Source organism: Xenopus laevis, chromosome 8L (assembly GCF_017654675.1).
Source record: "Xenopus laevis strain J_2021 chromosome 8L, Xenopus_laevis_v10.1, whole genome shotgun sequence".
NCBI lineage: Eukaryota > Metazoa > Chordata > Amphibia > Anura > Pipidae > Xenopus > Xenopus laevis.
In genome coordinates this window covers 18,210,452-18,233,657 of record NC_054385.1, presented here as the reverse complement: position 1 = coordinate 18,233,657, position 23,206 = coordinate 18,210,452, and the positions used below count along the sequence as shown (strand labels likewise).

Below are 23,206 nucleotides of genomic sequence, written 5' to 3'. Positions count from 1 at the left end.
TTTGACCCCTGCCATGATTATATATTTATAATTTTGTGTTATTAAGCAATTAGTACATCAAAATGAAGTCTATATATAGCTCGTTCTCGTAGAAATATTTTAACACTTGATTCACCCCCAAAACAGCTATAATAGGTAAAGCCTTCTCCCCCTTGGATTTAAAGCTTTCAGTAGAATTTTACTTACAAGTTGCCCCGTAGAAGCAGGGCAAAAAGGCAACTAGCAACTGGAATTCCTGTGTACACTATACACTGTGCTGTGTAGGCCAAACATATTTGTTACTGTTCCTTTAATGAGAGGCAACCTTCCCCCTCTCCAAGTGTGGGGAAGGCAATAGAACCAATCCCTGGATTACTATTTAAGGAATAATTTCAGTACCCCTGTATTTTCTCACTAAAAAGACAACCCATTCCTGAATGATAATGAGAGGGCTGAAGCCTTATGAATTGACATTTTTCAAAGAGTATGGTAAGAGGCAAGTTAATTGTAGGGGTAAACTACAGACCCACTCTTGTAAGTGAAGAGGCTCAGTTCCTGTTGCAAATAGAAAGGGCTGTAAGTTTGGGGGCAATGGTGATCACCCAGAACAGCGATATTAATGGAAAAAGTTTGTAAATGTACAAATCATTTTGTCAACTGGCCAAGCTGTTTTTTTCACTGAAAAAGAGGCACTGATGAGGAGATAACTATGTATAATATATAAGTGATACAAACTCCCTGATTCCCTTGCAGCAAGAAATTAAAAGACTGTTCCATTTTAATCAAAAAACTTTTTCCTTTTTAAATACTGAAAAGTTTACGTTCTTACTTTCTCTCATACTGGCACATACATTTGTTGCAAGAAAAAGTTGGATGCCTATTTAGAAAGTGTAAATATAACGGGGGTTTTTTTTTTTTTTTTTACCTTCCTCTGGATCAGGGGTCCCCAACCTTTTTCACCCGTGAGCAACAATCAAATGTAAAAAGAGTTGATCAACACGCGCATGAAAACTGTTCCTGGTGGTGCCAAATAAAGGTTGTGATTGGCTAGTGGTAGCTCTTATGTGGCTGGAAGCCTACAGGAGTTTCTGTTTGCCAGTACACCTGGTTTCTCTGCAACTAAAACTTGCCTCCAAGCCTGGATTTCAAAAATAAGTACCTGCTCTGGAAGCAACATTCATGGGGTTGGGGAGCAACATGTTGCTCACGAGCTACTGGTTGGGGATCACTGCTCTGGATCAACTACTAAAGGCAAGTCTTTTTTTCAACCATCTTTTTTGCAGTAAAATACAGTAAAACCCCGAAAGAAACCCTAATGCAGTCTGAGAAACTTGAGCTTTGGGGGAAAGATTTGTTTTACAGTGACTAAGACCCCAAGCACAGAACTACACAAGAATAACTTAAAAACAAGAATCCTAATGTCAGACTGGCAGAGTTTGGATCTCAATCCATTTTTGTCTGAACTTCAAAGGCAAACTGCAGCCCTTACACATGATGCATTGAGTGTATTCTTTAATATTTAGTTCCAAGTGGATCTTTTCAATATCGTTGTGGTTCAGCAGGCTGGGTAAAGTCCAATGGCTCCAGTTAAAAACAGGGTACCATCTGGTGAGAATGCACATGCATGTACCACCTCCATCATCCCCTACAATGGAAAGAGCATACACAGAAATAATACACCCATCCAATAAAAGGCTTCAAAGGTATAAAATATTTTTGAGCCAGCAAAGGAAAAAGAAATGATCTTACCTTCAGTACCTTGACACATCTCCCATTTTCACAGTCCCAGAGCCTCACCTGAAATAAACCGGTGGCCATTTAAAAGTATTTACATAGGATTTAGCAGGACATGAAAATAAAAGTAATCTGTCTGTAACCTGGGTCTGTGTGATCTACCCATTCCATAGGGCTGCTGTACAGTTCTAAATATATAGTGGTCCTAACTATACTATACAGATTAAACCTGCATGATTTAAGTATGCGCCACTTCCTGCGGCGTCTATTTATAGACGCGTGCTTGCCCCCTCTGTGATGTCAGAGATGGGGGCAGGTGTTGGAATATAAGGGGAGGCGAATTAGGGTCGGGTGCAAGTTGATAATTTGTCACACATCACTAATTGAAGAATTGCTTAAAAATACATTGTTCCATCATGAAAAAATGGTGTGGAAGGTCCCTGTAAATTTAGATAAACAGGTATGAGACCTATTAACCAGAATGCTCGGGTTTCCGGATAACGTATCTGTCTGTAATTTAAGTCTTCATACCTTAAGTCTACTAGAAAATCATGTAAACATTAAATAAATCCAAAAGGCTGTTTTTTCTTCCAATAAGGATTAATTATATCTTAGTTGGGATCAAGTACAAGATAATGTTTTATTATTACAGAGAAAAAGGAAGTCATTAAATAAATTATGAAATGCAGTCTGTGGGAAAATGCCTTTCTGTAATTCTGGGCTTTCTGGATAATGGGTTTCCGGATAATGGATCTGTCTGTAATGAGTTTTCATACCTTAAGTCTACTATAAAATCATATAAACATTAAATAAACCCAATAGGCTGGTTTTAGCTTCCAATAAGGATTAATTATATCTTAGATGGGTTCAAGTACAAGCTACTGTTTTATTATTACATAGAAAAGAAACTCATTAAAAAATAAATATGATGGCGTCTATGGGAAAAGGCCTTTCTGTTATTCAGAGCTTTCTGGATAACGGGTTTCCGGATAACGAATCCTATACATCTATATAAGGAAATAACACTGAATGAGGGGGTCCAGCCTAAGGCCAATTCATTTAGAGATTTAAAGTGAATAATTGTATCTTGTTGGACACCTCTGGGAGTAAAGAGGAAGGACCTGGAGGGACTGATCACAAATCTGATGTTTGTAACAGTTTCAAGGAATTTAAAATCCTACATAAAGAGAGAAACTGTGTGTTTGAAAACTAACCAGGATGCAGGGGTTATCCTGGCCCCTCTGCCATCTGAGGCAGCAGCAGTTGCTTCTGCCCCCCTTCCCCCGGAAATTCGCTCTTAAAGTACCAGGAGCAGCATTTTTGCTGCCCCTGGTACCTAGTGGGGCGCTGCCGCCTGAGGCGACAGCCTCAACTCGCCTCATTGGCGAAGCACCCCTGCCAGGATGGGAAATAGACAGTCAAACGTGACAGTTATTATCCATGCTATTCCCATGTGAAGAGTGCATTACCTTCTTATCATATCCAGTGGACGCCAGGAGAATACCATCACGGGAGAAGGTCATGTTTTTCACCCATCCAGAATGCCCAGTCATTAAGAAGATGAGAGAGCCATTACGTGGGTTCCAAACACGAACTGTTTTATCCCAGGAACCAGAGGCCTAAATAAACAATCAATATTCTCATCAGTTAAAAACATAGCTTGCCTGTCTCTTCCCAAACTTGCATTTGTAATATAATTCTCTATATAACTCTTGTGAATGCAAAAGTTCTAGCATATATTTTTTCTTGGCTTCAAATTGGGATAATCCTTTTATACATAAATATTTTTAAAAAAATTGGTTGGAATATTTTTCAGCAGAGAGCTCAGTAAGTGCCTGTTCCCAGGTACCCTCTGTCCTGCTCTGGGGAGGTACAGAAATTATTTTGCAGTCTTCAAGGCTCCAAAAATATAGAGTTTGTATTCCAGACAAACAGCCAAAATCTGTCCATTTCCCACACTGGCAAACATGATCCTCGTATCCTTCAATTTCAAGTGCATTTTCACGGCTTCAAACCATTTATGGCGTTTCGTGGTTAAGGATCTTGCACGATTATTGCAAGTTATGTAATTCAAGAAAAAGTAGCATTAAATCCCACATTGTTCTTCCCACTCTCTGACACAAATTAACATTTATGGATGAATGAAGAAAGTGCAGCCTTTCAAATGTGATATTTCCACCATGATCGATCATTCTGATTTCAAGGCTTAATATTATGCTTTTACAGGTATGGGACCTGTTATCTAGAATGCTTGGGACCTGGGGTTTTCCGGATAATGGATCATTCCGTTATTTGGCTCATCATACTTTGTCTGCTAGAAAATCATGTAAACATTAAAGAATAATTAAGCCTTTAAAATAAGTGAATGTAAAATTGATGAGGTTGCTATTCTAAGCACTTTTGTCATTTACATTTATTGTTTATTTTCTTTTTATTCCAAGATATTAATGGATACATGTACTGTTAACATCAATGAATTTTGTTCCAACAGCACCACCTGCTGGTCAGTTTCTGACCAGTCTGACCACAAGTAGTCAAGGAAGTTGTCAGGAGAAAGAAAGAGGCTGCTCTGGTGTTCTTCTGCTTAGGAAAGATGTGAGAAAGGTTTCTAATTTTTTTTACTTAAGCAGAAGAACATCAGAACAGCCTCTTTCTTTACCCTGATAACTTCCTTGACTACTATGTGGTCAGACTGGTCAGCAGGTGGTGCTGTTGGAACAAAATTTGTTGACGTTAACAGTACATGTATCCCTTAATATCTTGAAATAAAAAGAAAATAAACAATGAATGTAAATCGCAAAAGTGCTTAGAATAGCCCCCCTCATCAATTTTACATTGACTTATTGTAAAAGTTTGCTTATCCTTTAAATAAACCCAGTAGGCTGATTTTGCATCCAATAAGGATTAATTATATCTTTGTTTGGATCAAGTACAAGGTACCGTTTTTATAAGACATAGGAAAAAGGAAATCATTTTTAAAAATTTGGATTATTTGGATAAAATGGAGTCTATGGGAGACGGGCATTCCGTAATTCGGAGCTTTCTGTATAACGGGTTTCCGGATAACGGATCCCGTACCTGTATCATGATGCAATCACACCAGACTTAGTCTCTCACCAGCATGCCAGATACAGAGAAGGAAACACAGCTGACATTACTCTTATGTCCTTCCAATATCTTGTCTGTTCCTTTATTCTGCAGTATCCAGACTCTGACCGTATAGTCCCAGGATCCCGTGGCCTGCAAATTGGGAGAGAAAAGAACTAACAATATTTTTGTTTGCAGTGTCCCATAAAAATATTGGACCTGTTTACATAAACAAATATACACACATACACAACCCAAACTATAGCTCTGGATATGTAACTGTCCAAGAAGACATCCAGGAACCTCTTAAAGGCATAAAGAAAACCTGCCATAACATTACCTGCCAGAGAATTCCACAGTCTCACTGTCCCCCTGCCAGTGAAAGATCATTTGCATTTACATTACCACATCTAAATAAAATTGCCCAACCACTTATAATAATGCAGTTCTAGGCACTTTTGCAATTTACATTCATTATTTATTTTGTTTTTATTACAAAATATTAAGGGATACATGATGTCAGGGAGCCGGGAGCCCCCTCTGGGGAGTAGTCCGGATCTAGGAGGAAGCCCCTCAGGAGGGATCAGGATCGTGGTATCCAGGGATTAAGCAGAAAGGGTAATCGGGTTCAGGCTACAGGTCACAAGGCAGGCAGAATATAATCAAAGTCCAAAGTCCAGGCAGGGGGTCAATAGCAGGCAGAGTATCAGCGAAGTCCAGGTCCAGGCAAGGGGTCACAACAAGGAATCAGGCAGATATAAGTAGGGAAAACAGCAAGGGAACCCAGGAAACTCTCAGGGAACAGAATCCTATTTTCGGGCGCCATCTTGGCGTCTCAGGCGTCCTTTTATGTTTGAATTTGGCGCCCTTGCGCCAGCGTCAGCGCGCCTGCGACCGTCGCGCCGCGCTGACGCCACAGCGCCGGCGTCGGAACCCACGTGGGTTGACTGGGCGCCGCCATCTTGAATTCTTCGCCGCCGGGAGCGGACGCGACTCCTCGCGCTCCCGGCGGTCTTGACAGTACCCCCCCCTCACGGGGGGCCTCAGGACCACCGGGACTTGGTTTCTGGGGAAACTTGGAGTGGAAGTCTCTTACCAAACGAGGAGCATGCACATCACGATGTCCCTCCCAAGAGCATTCTTCGGGGCCAAAGCCCTTCCAATGGATGAGGTACTGAAGGGACCCTCTGGAGATTCTGGAATCAAGGATTCTCTCCACCTCGAATTCTTGTTGACCCTCCACAGAGACAGCAGGAGGAGGAGATTGGACACCAGAGAAACGGTTGGAGACGGTGGGCTTCACCAGGGAGACGTGGAACACGTTGGGGATTCTCATCTCTGGTGGGAGTTGAAGTCTGATGGCTACAGGGTTAATTATCTCCAAGATGGGGAACGGACCCAGGAACTTCGGACCCAACTTGGGAGATGGCACCTTCAAGCGAATATTCCTGGAAGAGAGCCAGACATTATCACCCACCTTGTAGGGAGGAGAGGGCCTTCTACGGCGATCCGCGAAAGTCTTGTGGACTAGAGCACACTTCTCCAGATTAGACTTGGTTGCAGCCCAAATAGCAAGCATATGGGCTGTCAGATCATCTGCAGCCGGGACGTCCGACAACACGAAGTCCTGAGGAAAGGCTTGAGGGTGCTGTCCATACACCACCATAAATGGAGACCTTCCTGTGGAGGAATGACATGCATTATTATGAGCAAACTCTGCCCACGGGAGGAGGTCAGACCAATCGTCCTGGCAAAGAGACACGTGGTTCCTCAGGAACTATTCTAAGGCTTGGTTCACACGTTCAGCTGCCCCATTCGTCTGCGGGTGGTAGGCAGATGAAAATTTAAGTGTTATTCCCAAGTCTTTACATAGAGAACGCCAGAACTTGGCGGTAAACTGGGTGCCTCTGTCGGAGACGATCTCCACCGGGAAACCATGCAGGCGGAAGATGTACTTAATAAAGAGTTGGGATAATTCCACCGCAGAGGGTAACTTCTTCAAAGGGATGAAATGGGCCATTTTGCTGAAGCGGTCAATGACAACCCAGATCACAGTATTCCCACCGGAGGGAGGAAGTTCGACAATAAAGTCCATAGAGAGGTGCGTCCACGGACGAGAGGGAACCGGCAATGGCTGTAACAACCCGCTGGGGCGGGAATGGCTAGGCTTAGAAGTGGCACAGACATTACAAGCAGCCACAAAGTCCTTTACATCCTTGCGGATATCAGGCCACCAGACTAGGCGCCTCAAGAGTTCAAGGGTCTTGGCCGGACCAGGATGTCCAGCTTGTCTGGAGCAGTGGGTTTGTTGCAGGATGGCCAGGCGAAGTTCTGGAGGGACGAAGGCCATGCCAATCGGAGTATCTTGAGGAGCCGAGGACTGCCCAGCCAGAATCTGGTCGGCAAAATTGGGGATACAGAGAGGCAATGATCTTGACTGGTGGAATGATTGGCTCCTGCCTCTCAGGGTCACGATCCACCGGAGTGAAGCTACGAGACAAGGCATCGGCTTTCAGATTCTTGGAACCTGGGCGATAAGTCAAAACAAAGTTAAAACGGGAAAAGAAAAGGGCCCACCTGGCTTGTCTGGGATTTAGCCTCTTGAGGGACTGTATAAACTCCAGATTCTTGTGATCTGTGAAAATCTGGACAGGAATTTCAGAGCCCTCCAGGAGGTGACGCCATTCTTCAAGGGCAAGCTTGACTGCTAAGAGTTCTCGATTTCCGACATCATAGTTCTGCTCTGTGGATGAGAACTTCTTGGAGAAAAACGCACAGGGGTGCAATTTTCCATCAGTGGAGTGTCTCTGAGACAGGATAGCTCCGGCTCCGACTTCAGAAGCATCGACTTCGATGCAGAAGGGTAGTGCAGGATTGGGATGTCGGAGAACAGGAGCGGACGTGAAGGCCTCTTTCAAGGACTGAAAGGCTTCTATGGCGGATTGAGGCCACAGGCTGGGTTTACCCCCTTTCCGGATGAGGGCCAGGATAGGTGCAATGCGGGAAGAGAACCCCGGATGAACTGTCGATAATAATTAGCAAATCCGATGAACCTCTGGATTGCCTTGGTACTCAGTGGGAGAGGCCACTCCTGGATGGCCGACACCTTCACGGGGTCCATCTCAAATCCCTCTGGAGAGATAATGTATCCTAGGAAGGGGATCTTGGATACCTCGAAGACACACTTCTCCAACTTGGCGAAGAGAGAGTTCTTCCTCAGACGAGAGAGTACCTCCTTCACCTGGGAGCGATGACTTTCAAGGTCCTTGGAAAAGATCAGGATGTCGTCCAAGTATACGACTACGAACCTTCCTAGGAGATCTCGGAACACATCATTAACAAACTCCTGGAAGACGGCAGGGGCATTGCATAGGCCGAAGGGCATAACGAGATATTCATAGTGCCCATCCCGAGTGTTGAATGCCGTCTTCCATTCGTCACCCTCCCGGATGCGAATGAGGTTGTAGGCCCCCCGGAGATCCAACTTGGAGAAAATCTTTGCCCCTTTCAGCTGGTCAAAGAGCTCGGCAATCAGGGGCAGGGGGTACCTGTTCTTCACGGTGATCTTATTCAGACCCCGATAGTCTATACAAGGCCGAAGGCCTCCGTCCTTCTTCTCCACAAAGAAGAACCCAGCCCCTGCAGGAGAGGTAGAAGGGCGGATAAACCCCGCTGGAGATTTTCTTGGATGTACTCCTTCATAGCGGTAGTCTCTGCAGGAGAGAGAGGGTAGGTGCGCCCTCTGGGGGGCATAGCTCCTGGCAGGAGTTCAACCGGACAATCGTAGGAGCGATGTGGGGGAAGGAACTCTGCCGACTTTTTACAAAACACATCGGAAAATCCCTTGTAAGTGGAGGGCAAAGTCTTTAATTCCGCAGAGGAGACATTCACCTTCTCGAGGGGTTTTGACGGAAGGCAATGTTGCAGGCAAAATAAACTCCAACGAGAGATCTGCCCAGTGGACCAGTCTATGGTGGGGTTATGCAGACGTAACCACGGAAGACCCAATATTACTGGAGTAGAAGGACAGGGGATGATGAAGAATGAAAGTTTTTCTTGATGCAGCGCCCCAACTTGTACAGATAGTTCCGCCGTGAACTTTGTGACGAATTCAAACTCCAGGGGTTTGTCATCTATGGCGGTAATTCGCAGGGGTGAAGATAAGGGAAGCAGGGGAATCCTCATGCGTTCGGCAAAAAAGGCATCCATGAAATTGCCATCCGCTCCGGAGTCGAGGAAGGCCCTTTCGAAGATAGACTTACTTGCCAGGTGAATCTGCAAAGGAAGAAGAAGTCTGCGTGAACTTTCTTGATACTTCTCCTGAGGACCTCGAGTGATGCCCCCTACATGAGAAACCTGAGATATACCTCGGGGTACAAAACTCTTGGCTTTGGCAGGACAGGCGTTGGCAAAATGGGAATGCCCACCACAGTATAAACCGAGACCTGCCATACGTCTTCGGAGTCTTTCCTGCTCGGAGAGGCGAGTCTTTCCTACTTGCATAGGTTCCTCCAAGGGGGACGTTGACACATGAGTCACAGGAACAGCGGGTGTTTGCAGAATCGGCCTTTGAAAGCGAGGGGCCAACAAGGGAGAAAATCGTCTGCTGCGCTCTCTCTCCACCTGGTGCTCTCTGAGACGAGTGTCCACTTTAATGGATAGAGCGATCAGCCCTTCCAGGGTGTCAGGAGTCTCTCTGGAGACGAGATCATCTTTGATGCGGATGGATAGGCCTTGGTAGTATACAGCCTTGTAAGCGTCATCACACCAGGCAGTCTCCGCCATCAGTGTTCGGAAGTCTATAGCATAGTCATTGACACTGCGGCTTCCCTGCCGGAGCTGCAAGAGACGGGCAGGGGCGTTCGTAACCCGACCTGGAGCATCAAAGATTAAACGAAAAGCTTGGAGAAAGTCTTTGCCCACTCCAGTGGCTTGCCTTCCAATCGAGACATCACATACCCCACCTTGGAACGCTCACTTGGAAACTGTGTGGGTTGGAACTCAAATTGAATTTGGCATTGAGTGGCAAACCCCCTGCAGGCTTGTGGGTCCCCACTGAAGCGAGGGGGAGGTGGAATGCGAGGCTCACCTGTCGGGTAGCTTGCGTTCGTAGGGGCTGCCGCCATGGGGGATCTCCAGTAGGTGGAGCATTGGAAGGCTCAGAAGGCACTTGAGCTAGCAGGACATCGAGTGCTTGCCCAATGCGAACCTGCTGGTTTTCGTAGTCCTCCATGCGGGATGCCAGTCCGCGGAGCGCTCGTCCGACATGAGGTGTGGCTTCCTCAGAAGGATCCATGGCCCGAAAATAATGTCAGGGAGCCGGGAGCCCCCTCTGGGGAGTAGTCCGGATCTAGGAGGAAGCCCCTCAGGAGGGATCAGGATCGTGGTATCCAGGGATTAAGCAGAAAGGGTAATCGGGTTCAGGCTACAGGTCACAAGGCAGGCAGAATATAATCAAAGTCCAAAGTCCAGGCAGGGGGTCAATAGCAGGCAGAGTATCAGCGAAGTCCAGGTCCAGGCAAGGGGTCACAACAAGGAATCAGGCAGATATAAGTAGGGAAAACAGCAAGGGAACCCAGGAAACTCTCAGGGAACAGAATCCTATTTTCGGGCGCCATCTTGGCGTCTCAGGCGTCCTTTTATGTTTGAATTTGGCGCCCTTGCGCCAGCGTCAGCGCGCCTGCGACCGTCGCGCCGCGCTGACGCCACGGCGCCGGAACCCACGTGGGTTGACTGGGCGCCGCCATCTTGAATTCTTCGCCGCTGGGAGCGGACGCGACTCCTCGCGCTCCCGGCGGTCTTGACACATGAGCTGTTAATATGAATGAATTTTGTTACAACAGCGCCACCTGCTGGTCATTTTCTGACCACCAAGTAGTCAAGGAAGTTGTCAGGAGAAAGAAAGAGGCTGCTCTGAGGAAATAAATTAGAAACCTTTCTCACATCTTTCCTAAGCAGAAGAACATCAGAGCAGCCTGATGCCCTTACTGTCTTCAAGCGGAAGCACGTTGATGTTGCCAGATAATTTCCAAATGCTGAACTAAAAACATATTGAGAATATACATACATATTATTTTAGCATAAATGACTTACTATATATGATCCATTTAGTGAGAAGGCGCTGCACTGAATGGCATCACGATGGCCCTGGTAAACTTTTAGTTTTTGACCATTCTGTTGAATACAATATAATTGGTTATATAAGAAGACAACCTACAGAAGATCAATATCAGGATCGTAGTGTGGTTTTTTTTGTGAGAAACCAGTCAAATATCCAGACTGTAAATTGGGTGATTGCATTAAAATATTATCCTTCTATGGGGATACAAAACTGAGACACATTTTCCAGGGCAAGACAGCCTCAGGCATTAGCCCTTCCAATTTGCTGCCATTTTTCCTTTTAAAAATCCACCACTTTTAGGGGGTTATTTATCAAGCTCTGAATATCCGAACCTCAAATAATTTGTAGTTTTCAGAGCAAAAAACAAATTAAGAATTTTTTTGGAGATTTATTAAAGTACGATGGTCTAATTAATAACTCTGAATCTAAAACAATGGCATCTAAAAGCTCTCAAGGTCCTGATGATTTAGTGGTTTCTGTGCAAAAAACTCCGAAAATATCTTCGTTTTTGCAGAAAACGCTGAACAATTCGGAGTTTTCAGGGAAAGCTCAGAAGTTTGCACAACCCTATTTTTTCAGGCTTTTTTCTTTATAAATGAGGTCCATTTGGGAATTCGGAGTTGCTCCAAGTTTGATATTAGAAATACTGAGATAAATTCGGACCTCAATACATAACCCCCTACGTTTTTTTTTACGGGTCTCTGCCTTCAATGAAAAGGTTTGTAGGTGATATTTTTAAATATTAAGACATTTACTATAATTTCTTCATTTTGGAATTTAATATATTAATGGGGTGGTTCACCTTTAAAGGAAAACTATACCCCCAAAATGAATGCTTAAGCAACAGATAGTTTATATCAAATTGAATGACATATTAAAGAATCTTACCAAACTGGAATATATATTTACATAAATATTGCCCTTTTACATCTCTTGCCTTGAACCACCATTTCGTGACTCTATCTGTGCTGCCTCAGAGATCACCTGACCAGAAATACTACAACACTAACTGTAACAGGAAGAAGTGAGGAAGCAAAAGGCAGAACTCTGTCTGTTAATTGGCTCATGTGACCTTACATGTGGTTTGTATGTGTGCACAGTGAATCTTATGATCTCAGGGGGCGGCCCTTATTTTTTAAAATGGCAATTTTCTATTTATGATTACCCAATGGCACATACTACTAGAAAAGTATATTATTATGATAATGGTTCATTTACATGAAGCAGGGTTTTACACATGAGCTGTTTTAATCAGTATCTTTTAATAGAGACCTACATTGTTTGGGGGGTATAGTTTTCCTTTAAGTGAAATTTTAGTATGTTATAGAATGGCTAATTTTTAGCAACTTTTCCATTGGCCTTCATTTTCCCCTTTTTATATATTTGTTTTAATTATTTGCTTGTTTCCAGCTTTCAAATTGGGGTCACCGATCTGAGAAACAAATGCTCTTTAATGCTACCATTGTATTGTTATTGCTACTTTTTATGACTTATCTTTCTATTCAAACCCACTCCTATTTATATTGCTTTCGCTAGGAACCACATTGCAGAAATTGCAAACTGGAGAGCTGTTGAATAAAAAGCGAAATAACTTAGACCACAAATAATAAAACATGAAAACCAATTGCAAATTGTCTCAGAATTGATAGGTTTTCAGTTTTTTAACTCTACAATATTAACTTACATTTTCAGAACTGAATGAATGTGGATTTCTTTGCCACCATCATTATTAAACAAAGCAAAACAAAGGAGGAGAGCTACTTGGATCCCTCCAAAGATATTACCTGTACTTCCCACAGAATGGCAGTGTGGTCCCATCCTCCAGACAATAGATATCTGGAGTCAGGGCTGAAGCAAACAGTCTCGACACTCTTCAAATGATCTGTTGTCAAAAATAAAAAGTACAAATAAATCTTCAGGGACTTATTGTTGTACAATGAGTTACAGCAGGTCATGATCTATTGAGGTCTTTAGGGTCTATGATGTCAATAATCCACCTGTGGCACATTTTATTGAGGATCAATGGAAAAAAATGGTACAGGTAAGGGATCCGTTATCCGGAAACCCGTTATCCAGAAAGTTACGTATTACAGAAAGGCTGTCTCCTATAGACTCCATTATAATCAAATAATCCAAATTTTTAAAAATTATTTCCTTTTTCTCTTTACAGTACTTTGTACTTGATCCCAACTAAGATATAATAAATCCTTATTGGAAGCAAAACCAGCCAATGGGGTTTATATGGGGCCCCATTTACATAGCTCGAGTGAAGGAATAGAGGAAAAAAACTTCGAATTTCGAATGGCTACTTCGACCATCGAATGGGCTACTTCGACCTTCGACTTCGATTCGAACTAAAAATCGTTCGACTATTTGACCATTCGATAGTCGAAGTACTGTCTCTTTAAAAAATAATTCGACCCCCTAGGTACCCACCTAAAACCTAATGAGGCCAATCTTAGCCTATGGGGAAGGTCCCCATATCTTCTATAAAAAAAATCAAACCGACCCGGGGTACTAATGGCCGAATTGATAATTGATGTTGAGGTTGTTCGCCTTTAAATTAACGTAGTATGTGATATTTTGAGACAATTTCCAATTGATTTTAATTTTTTGTGGTTTTTGAGTTATTGTCCAGTGTGCAGTTTCAGCAGTCCGGTTGCTAGAGTCCAAATGACCCTAGCAACCATGCAGTTATATGAATAGGAGAGGCCTGAATAGAAAGATGAGTAATAAAAAATAGTGATAACAATACATTTGTAGCCTTACAGAGCATTTGTTTTTAGATGGGGTCAGTGACCCATACTTGAAAGCTGGAAAGAATCAGAATAACAATTATAATAATAATAATATCATAATAACAATTATTCAAAAACTGTAAAAAAAGAAGAAAAATGAAGGCCAGTTGAAAAGTTGCTCAGAATTAGCCATTCTATCACATACTAAAAGTTAACCTAAAGGTGAACCACCACTTAATAGTTCAGTGTAATGGTGGCCATACACGGGCCAATAAAAGCTGCCGACAGACGGAGTCGGCAGCTTATTGGCCCGTCTACGGGGGCCCCCGACGGGCTTCCCCGATCGAGATCTGGCCGACTTTCGGACAGATCTCGATCAGATGGGACTAAAAATTCCGTCGGATTGCGGCCGCATCTGTTCGTTGATGCGGTCCCATGATCCGATCACCCGTTCCCGTTCGTTAGGATCCGATCGTTGGGCCCTAGGGCCCACTATTGGATTAGCCTGATATTGCCCACCTCAAGGTGGGCATATCGGAGAGAGATCCGCTCATTTGGCGACATCACCAAACGAGCAGATCTCTCCGTGTATGGCCACCTTAAGGTGGTAGTTTTTAAATCTGTGTAAATCTGTAATATATATACTGGTATGGGACCTGTTAACCAGAATTCTTGGGACCTGGGGTTTTCCCCTGTAATTTAGAGCATCTTGCCTTAACTCTACTTTAAAATCATGTTAAATAAACCCAATAGGCTGGTTTTGCTTCCAATAAGGATTCATCATTGCCTTGTCTCACAATTGTAGGTATAGGTGCTTAATTGCATAGCTTGACAAAATGTCCATATTTCAGTGTGCCTCGTGGTTGCAAAAGCTTAACTTCTGGTTTATCCTATACTGTACTGTAGTTTAATTTTCTGGTCAGCATCAGTTCACATGTGATGTCAAGTTTATTTTGCTGTAAAATTACCTCTAAGCACATGGAGGCAATCTACAGTATCCACTTTCCATATCCGTACCGTGCAGTCATGGGAAGAACTAGCAAACAGCAATCCATCAGGGGAGAAGCAGCACGATTTTACTGGTCCTGCCATAGTAAAATGTAAAATAAAAAACATTTTTTAAAATTGAAGTCTTTGTTCCCCTATCTACAGGTAAAAAACGTATTATGTCCATTCTATTAGGTCCCTTCAACCTAATAAAGGTGGCCATAGACGCAAAGATCCTATCATATGAATCGAGGATTCGTACGATTTTCGGACCGTGTGTGGAGAGTCCCGACATTTTGCGTCCGGCGGAGATCGGTCATTTGGTTTGATTTTGTCCCGACCATCCCGCAAGAGCCCATTGCGCTCTCATCGTAATCCGATCGTTCGGCCATAGGGCCGAACATTCAGATTACCCCCGATATAGGCATTGCCCGTTAGTGGCATATCAGGGAAAGATCGGTTCGTTTGGCGATGTCTCCAAACGAGCGTATCTTTGCGTCTATGGCCACCTTTAGACACAATGGGGCAGCTTTACTAAAGGGTGATGTGACTAACGCTGGCGACGATTCACCAGCGTTACCGCTTTCAAGGACTTAGTTGATTTACTAATGAGCGCAGGCATCACTTCACTAGCAAAGAAGATAGACGCTAGTGGTGATTTGCACTCTAACACCAGGCGACTTTTCAACTTTAGCTACTATGTAACCTAGCCCATCATACCACTACCATTCTGTTTCTCATTTGTCTGGATATTACAGGATGCCTCTGAGAGCTCAAATAATGGCTTCCCCGGCACAGCTCTGAACATTACGGCTCACGTTATCTACTATAAGGCACACATAAATTATTCAGTTATTTGTCTTCCAAACCAATATGATGTTGTTGGTTCGGAAATAAAGTTACAAATGCACAAGGGTTTAGGGTAGCCACAGTTATCTCACCTGTATGACCGGTCACTTTTTGCTTGAGGGTCCCACTTTTTGCTTCCCACAGATGGATGCGGCTGTCGTCAGAACATGTGAGGACAAGTTGGCAGTCTGGAGACAGGGCACAGGAATTGACCTTAAAAAAGGGAAAAAGCAGTAAGCCTGCTTTAATACAAAACCAAAAGAATTAAAGCATGTTGATTCTTTTCAGTGTCAGACCAAGAAGTGAAGGAAAGGGTGACAATCTATGCATACTGTGGCACAGGTATGGGATCCATTATTCAGAAACCAGTTATCCAGAAAGCTCAGAATTACGGAATGACCATCTCCCATAGACTCCATTTTATCCAAATAATACAATTTTTTAAAAATGATTTTCCCTGTAATAATAAAACAGTAGCTTGTACTTGATCCCAACTAAGATATAATTAATCCTTAGAAGCAAAACCAGCCTTTTGGGTTTATTTAATGTAGATATACGGTATGACAATCCAGATTACCAAAAGATCCTTTATCCGGAAACAGTGGTGTAACTTGTTAGCGTCAGCCTCCCCCCCCACCAAAAAATCTACTTAGGGTACCTGGTGCAAACAGTCCTCTTCCACTGGCCCCCTCCCGACCCATTTGTGCCACACCTCTCGGGCCAGCACTGCGATGCTATTTTAAAGGTAAAAGATGGGTCGGGGAGGGGGACTATGATGCATAAGTAGTTACGCCAGTGTCCAAAAACCCCCAGGTCCCAAGAATTTTGGATAACAGATCCCAAGCATTCTGGATAACACGTCCCATACCTGTACTAGTACCACATTGTTATGAGCTGTCTGGCAGAGTTAGTAGCAGACAGTAAGACTCTAAGGGCTCTTACACACGGGCGGTTTTTCCTGTGATCCCCTGTGTTGCGCTTTCTTCCATTCAGCTGCAGGGGAGCCCAGGAGTAGACACACTCAATTATTGTCAAGGGGGCTGTACTCACACAGACGCATGTAAGCGGCAAATGTAGGTTGGATGCATCATATTGCATTTCACCTGCGTTCAGCGCATACATGCGTCTGTGTGAGTACAGCCCCCTTGAAAATAATGGAGTGTGTCTACTCCTGCGATCCCCTGCGGCTGAACGGAAGAAAACGCAGACCAGGGGAACGCATGCAAAAACGGGCTGTGTGTAAGAGCCCTTAGAGCCCTTACACAGAATGGGAGTAGTGATGGGTGAATTTCTGCCGTTTCACTTTGCCGAAAAATTAGCGAATTTCTGGCAAAATTTGAACGTTTTCACAAAAAATCAAGCAATTAGAACGTTTTCACAGAAAAATCAAGCCATTCGAACATTTTCACTAAAGGAATAGAGCAATTTGGCAATTGGAACGTATTCACTTAAAAATCAGGCAATTCGAACTTTTTCACGAAAAATCGGGCAATTTTAACGTTTTCGCAAAAAAAAAAACTGAAATTGACGCCTGCGAATTTTCGTGGGAGATTCGTGAATTTATTCGCCGGCGCCAAAACTTGGAAATTGGCCCAAATTCATGCCAGGCGAATTTATTCACCCATCACTAAATGGGAGTGCAGAGACCAGGTGCTATTACTGATAGTTCATGGGGTTTGGACTAAACTGTAATTAGACTAAAACTCGAATACTCCCTGTAATACACTGTAATAAATCCCAATATTTTCTTCAGCTATGCCCCTTCCCCACAGCAGGACAAATGGGGTAAACTCATCTTGAGTTGTTAAATAGTGCACAACTTTTATTTTGTTTTTTTTTTTCAAAAGGGTAGCTGCCTTAACCAGCACCTATGATCCAAAAATAGTTTTTTCCCAACCAGGGCAGGATGCCACCACACCTTTTTAATATATTTGAATCCACATCCTACATATTTAATTAGAGATTTATTTTGATGCATGCTGCGGACTGAACTGATTTATGTGCAGCTGTGCAGCGTGCAACTAAATGAATTACTAACTAGCAATGCAGGATATAGATGCACTATGTGGGTGGTATTAAAGGGGGGTGTGTCTGCATTCTGGTTGGGGGGAAATGTTTTATTTTGTTTTATTAATAAATAAAAGCCACCCTCTATGCAGGTGGCCATATAGGACTACTAAGAATATTGTCCCAACTCTTGCTTGTTATGAATGTGTCACTAAACATTCTCCTGGGAGCTTACTCCTGGTCCTGGCACAGGTGGTGTAGTTCACGGAGTGGGCATTTAAAAAACAACCTTGTGTTTTTCATTTTTGATGATAAGTGCCAGGGAGTTTGCCAGCACAACTGCTAATATCTGTTGCAAGAAAAGGAGGTGCAGCTGCAAAATGTGTAGTTCAACAGCAACCTGTGACGTGAAGGAAGGACCTAAAGCACAACGCCAAAGTCTTTTATATTTTGTAGCACAATGAACTGGAGTAGAGTTTAAAAAGAGACCTCTTTATCTCAGGTCCATGTCATGTGCATTTGTTCTGAGAGGGTTAATGCTCACCTGGGTAATAATTAGTATATAGAAATCTGCTAGAGAGAGAGAGAGAGAGAGAGAGAGAGAGCCAAGAGTGAGGGGAATTGCAGTATGAAATACCTGGAAAAGAGCTTACTGTTTGTACAACAAAGGTACAGTGATTGGTTGAACCTATTATTTTATTTTACTGCTGTGAATGGTCCTAGTCTGGCATTCAAATTATGTGTTTAGTTACAGCCTAGAGTGACAAGGGTCTGATCCTGATTACAGTAATACTAATGCTTTGGGGTACTTCTGACTGTATGGGTACAGTTCAGTTGTGTGCAGCTGGGTTTTATTTATAAAATGTGATTCACTTTATTCTCTGTGGATTGTAGCTATCGTATATAAAATAGATATAATTTAAATGCATAAAGCTATACATCATGTCTATAAACTAGTCATGCAGCCACCAAGTGAGAACCACAGGAATAGCAAAATATTCCAGAGAACCACTGTATTAGATAACGGATATGATACTGCTAAATCTATTGATATATATTTGTGTATTTAGGAATCATATTGCCTTCTCAATACTGGCTTTAGAGTCTCCGCTGCCACTGTTTAACACTGTAAATGCAAATTCAAAATTTCTCTGGGTTTGAAATCTGTAGAACTTGTTTTCATGTGGCCTGAAATCCCCAATGTCAAGTTGTAGGACTTAAATTTCATCCATACTCAAAATCTGTACTTTTATTTATTTTATTTTTTTTGCTGCTGATTTTAATGATCCCTTTAGGCTGAATTTTCTAAATAAGTTACTCCCATAACTCAAGATTACAGGGTTTTTTATTTTTTATCATTCATGAATATTGTGGTGAGAAAGGACTGAGAGATTGCTGAGCTCACAAGCTGGGCAGGTGCACAGAATCAGTACAAGGGAATTGCAAGGAGCCTGTTTGAACACAAGTCGTTTTTATCAGTTTGTTGTTTGTGTTGTAACACAAACACACCCTCAGTTGTTGTAGCTGAGGGTACAAACGTGCTAGGCAAAAGTCTATAAAGAGACCAAAAAAAAGTAACCACTGGATACGTTTATTAATACATTTTGCTGAACCAGTATCTACAGTATACACATTAATAATGACATTGCATCCAAACCTTTACAAACTTGTAGTTATTAGTTCATAACATGTATTTCTAATGGTGTTGTACAATAAAGGGGGTACTTTGGTCTTAACAACTTGTTCAAATATTCGGGCTGCTTTATGCGCTTTCACTGGAGATATTATATTATTATAAAACATATATGGCACATGGGGGTGTGCTCTGAGCCAAACACATTTCACTATAGTAAGATATAAAGAATGCTGGTCATTACCACAATAGTAACAACAGGTAGGGAATCCCTTAACCAGTCTTCCCCCAAATAATTCAGGTTTTTAAAATGCATTTCCTTTTTTTCCCCTGTAATAAAGAAACGGCACCTTGTCCAAAATAAGATATAGTTAATCCTTATTAGGGGCAAAACAATCCTATTGGGTTTATTTAATTTTAAATAAATTTTAAGACTAAGGTATGCGACTTCAGCTTTAAATTAACTGTTGTGGCTCTTACGGACAAGCGTTTTTACCTGCGCTCCCCTGCGTTCCGGTTTCATGCGTTCAGCTGCAGGAGTAGACGCACTGAATTATTTTCAATGTGGCTGTAGTCACACAGACGCATGTAAGCACCGAACGCAGGTAAAATGCAACATGCTGCAACCCAACCTGTGTTCGGCACTTACATGTGTCTGTGTGAGTACAGCCACATTGAAAAGAATTCAGTGCGTCTACTCCTGCGCTCCCCTGCGGCTGAACGCAAGAAACTTGAATGCAGGGGAGCGCAGGTAAAAACACTACTTTGTAAGAGCCCTTAGTATGATGTAGAGAGTCCTAGTCTTAGACAATTTGCAATTGGTTTTCATTTTTTATTTGTGGTTTTTGATGTATTTAGCTTTTTATTTGGCATCTGTCTAGTTTGCTATTTCAGCAATCTGGTTGCTAGGGTCCAAATTGCACTAGCAACCATGCATTGATTTGAATAGGAGAGGACCTGAATATAAAGATGAGTAATAAAAAGTAGCAATACATTTGTAGCCTTACAGAGCATTTGTTTTTAGATGGGGTCAGTGACCCCCATTTGAAAGCTGGAAAGAATCATAAGAAAAAGGCAAATAATTTAAAAACTATAAAAAAAAAAAATAATGAAGACCACATGAAATGTTGCTTAGAATTGGCCATTCTAAAACATACTAAAAAATTAACTGAAAGGTGAACCACCCCTAAAGGTATTTAGATCCCTTTAGTATTTGCTTTAGAGCAAATACTTCATATTCTAGATACAGATATGGGACCCGTTATTCAGAATGCTTTAGACCTGGATTGTTCTGGATAACGGATCTTTCTGTTATTTGGATCTTCATTAAGTCTACTAGAAAATCATGTTTAGGGTTAAATAAACCCAATAGGCTGGGTTTGCTTCCAATGAGGATTAATTATATCTTAGTTGGGATCAAGTACAAGCTACTGTTTTATTATTACAGAGAAAATCATTTTGATTATTTGGATAAAATGGAGCCTATGGGAGAAGGCTTTTCTTTAATTTGGAGCTTTCTGGGTACTGGGTTTCTGGATAATGGATCCCATACCGGTAGTATTTTTTTTTTTTTTTTTTTTTTTTTTTTAAATTATAGGTGAGCCAGCCTGGGGAAAAGGCGAGCATTATCCGTTCCCAAAGGTCAGGACTAAGATTCTAAATAGGGCCCAGGCATTTTAGGTACCGTACACTGAGACAAAGGCCTAAATAGCACCATCAGCCCAATAAATAGTGACTGTCTATGGCATTTTACAACAGCCCCTATGGTATTTACCAGATTTTACAGATTGCGAGTCCGGGCCTGCTGATGGGTTCCTAACAAACAGACACCACCCAGTGTTTTTATTTCTGAACTTATTTAACACTAATGCATACAAAACCAAGGGGGCAAGGAGCCAAGTACAATTAATATTGCGTTTTGCAGCCTTTTTGCACCTTGTGCCTGAATGGCTCTAGATTTCCCACCTTGCTGGTATTTTACTAGCCCAACAGGTAAAACTTGCTGTCCGTTATTAATAAGGATGACATAACGGACATTAAAAGGCTGCTACTTTTTGAAGAAAGTCTAATTTGTCTCAGAGGATAAATGAGCAGAAGTATAAATCAGAGTTTTAGTGAATTGGACTAACCTCTCCTTTGTGTCTCTCAAAATACTTCACGGTTGCTGTGGCGAAATATTCTGATGGATTCTTCCACATCTTTACGGAGTGGGAAATAGGGAGACGCCGTCTTTATTAGAACTCATGCTCATAACATGCACTGGTGTCAGGCAATGCAATTTAGCAGTGTCTCCCTGTGTATACAGAAAGCCAGCCCGTTGCTACAGCTACAACCCGCCTAAATGCTAAATCATGAATAGCTGTTATTTACATTCCAGCACACTGAAAGGCTGTGTCAACCCTTAACCAGCGTTAGTAACCCCTTAAATGCAGAGGCTTCCACCAAGCCAAAGCAAAATAACATATTCACTGTTTAGCCATGCAATGAATTTCTGTATGATTGTAGTCAGACTAATACCTGCTGCACATCTCTTCCCAGTATGTGTGTCTGGTGCACTGAACTGGAAATTATCGAGATACAGGTATGGGATCCGGAAACCCGTTATCCAGAAGTTACGGAAAGTACGGAAAAGGCCATCTCTCATAGACTCCATTTTATCCATATAGTCCAAATTTTTTTAAAATGATTTCCTTTTTCTCTGTATGGTTGGTCCAAACTAAGATATATAATTAATCCTTATTGGAAGCAAAACCAGCCTATTGGATTTATTTAATGTTTACATCATTTTCTAGTAGACTTAAGGTGTGAGAATCCAAATTGCAGAAAGATCCGTTATCCGGATAACCGGTCCCATACCTGTATCTTATTATAAAAAAAATCTATGGGGTATATTTATCGAAGAGTGAAGTTTAGGATACCAGGAAAAGTCCCGGTGGGCCCAGGTGTCAGTGGGCCCTCGTGCTGCAAAACATTAAGACTATTTCATGGTCCTTCCTTATTTCTATAAGAAAAAAAGGCTTAATAGATGGAATAATAGATCATAGTATGTAAAGAAAAGAGACTAGGAGAATAGAGGTTGAGTGAGGAGAGGATGAAAACAGAAGTGAGAGTGGACCCCTAGTCCTAGGCGGGCCCCCGGTCTAAGTTTTTTTGGTGGGCCCCTGGTGTCCCAGTCCGACACTGGTTAGCGCTCACCGCTGTCCATTACAGTGAAACAGGGTTGGACTAGGCCAGCGGGACAACGGTAAAAAAGCTGGTGGGCCCTGCCTCTTGGGGGCGCTGCCGGCCCAGACCTGCTCCCTTCAAATTTATGTTCAGATCGCAATAAAAAGGACTCGCATGCACAATCACTGTGATTTATATTGTTTATTGCTTAAATAGTTTTTTGGTAGACTTAAAGTAACTTAAATGTTTAATTTACGTTGATTTTTCCCTTTATCTAATTTACTTCTTTTTATTTACAATTATACTGTCACTATTGCATGCTGCAAATATAAAACCAGAATTGAATTTGAAAATATATTTAAATGCCTGCATACAACAAAGTATGCAAAAATAAAATTGACAGTGTTCCGTTTAATATCCTTGAAAGTTAAATGGCCATGAAATGTATACTTTTCCAGGCTCCAGCAGAGGTCAGTACTGAACAAAATTCTCTCACATTGCAGCTGCGGACAGAGTATATACCAGATTAAACATGTAGTAAGTGCCGTGACATGGAAGCTAAATATACAAAGATAATTTATGAGGCGCACAGAGTGTAAAAAGAATTCCGGTTGCTGTGAATTTTCTCTCTCTTCTAAATGTATATAAAACGGTTACAATGGGATGGACAATCACAATAGCAGATATAACACTAAGGTTGTCACTGATTTTTTTGTACTTTGTACCCTGCACTTAATAGATTACCCCCCCCAATAGATATTAAATATATGTTTTCTTAATCATTATTTGGCATGAATGAATTCTATGCCAGCTGGTAAAGTACTAACAAGTGTAACTCTCATGTAAGAATAATTTGACATAATGAATGTAAAGCTGTCATTTACCATTATGGCCACCTTGACTATA

The 23,206-nt window shown here is 42.2% G+C and overlaps 1 protein-coding gene across 2 annotated transcripts; it reads right to left on the bottom strand.

Moving 5' to 3' along the window:
- Positions 1–157: 157 nt before the first annotated feature.
- On the bottom strand, positions 158–21,483 carry wdr38.L (WD repeat domain 38 L homeolog). 2 transcript variants are annotated; one of them, XM_018229567.2, is made up of 9 exons: positions 21,265–21,482; positions 15,588–15,708; positions 14,628–14,744; positions 12,706–12,803; positions 10,894–10,974; positions 4,831–4,953; positions 3,183–3,332; positions 1,729–1,776; positions 158–1,624 (listed from the first exon to the last, which is right to left on the bottom strand). In XM_018229567.2, the coding sequence occupies exons 1-9, from the start codon at positions 21,331–21,333 to the stop codon at positions 1,535–1,537; spliced, it is 897 nt and encodes a 298-aa protein (XP_018085056.1). In that variant the 5' UTR covers positions 21,334–21,482; the 3' UTR covers positions 158–1,534. The 2 variants fall into 2 exon arrangements, with proteins under 2 accessions (XP_018085056.1, XP_041428435.1); XM_041572501.1 differs by having other exon boundaries at positions 158–1,776; positions 21,265–21,483.
- Positions 21,484–23,206: the final 1,723 nt, after the last annotated feature.

Bases quoted from the DNA above. Each gene is read 5' to 3' on its own strand.
- wdr38.L (XM_041572501.1), bottom strand. From the start codon at position 21,333: ATGTGGAAGAATCCATCAGAATATTTCGCCACAGCAACCGTGAAGTAT. The intron at 10,975-12,705 runs GTAATATCTTTG...TGTATTCAACAG, and splicing joins CCATTCTGTGGGAAGTACAG to AATGGTCAAAAACTAAAAGT. The intron at 1,777-3,182 runs GTAATGCACTCT...GGTTTATTTCAG, and splicing joins CCACTGGATATGATAAGAAG to GTGAGGCTCTGGGACTGTGA.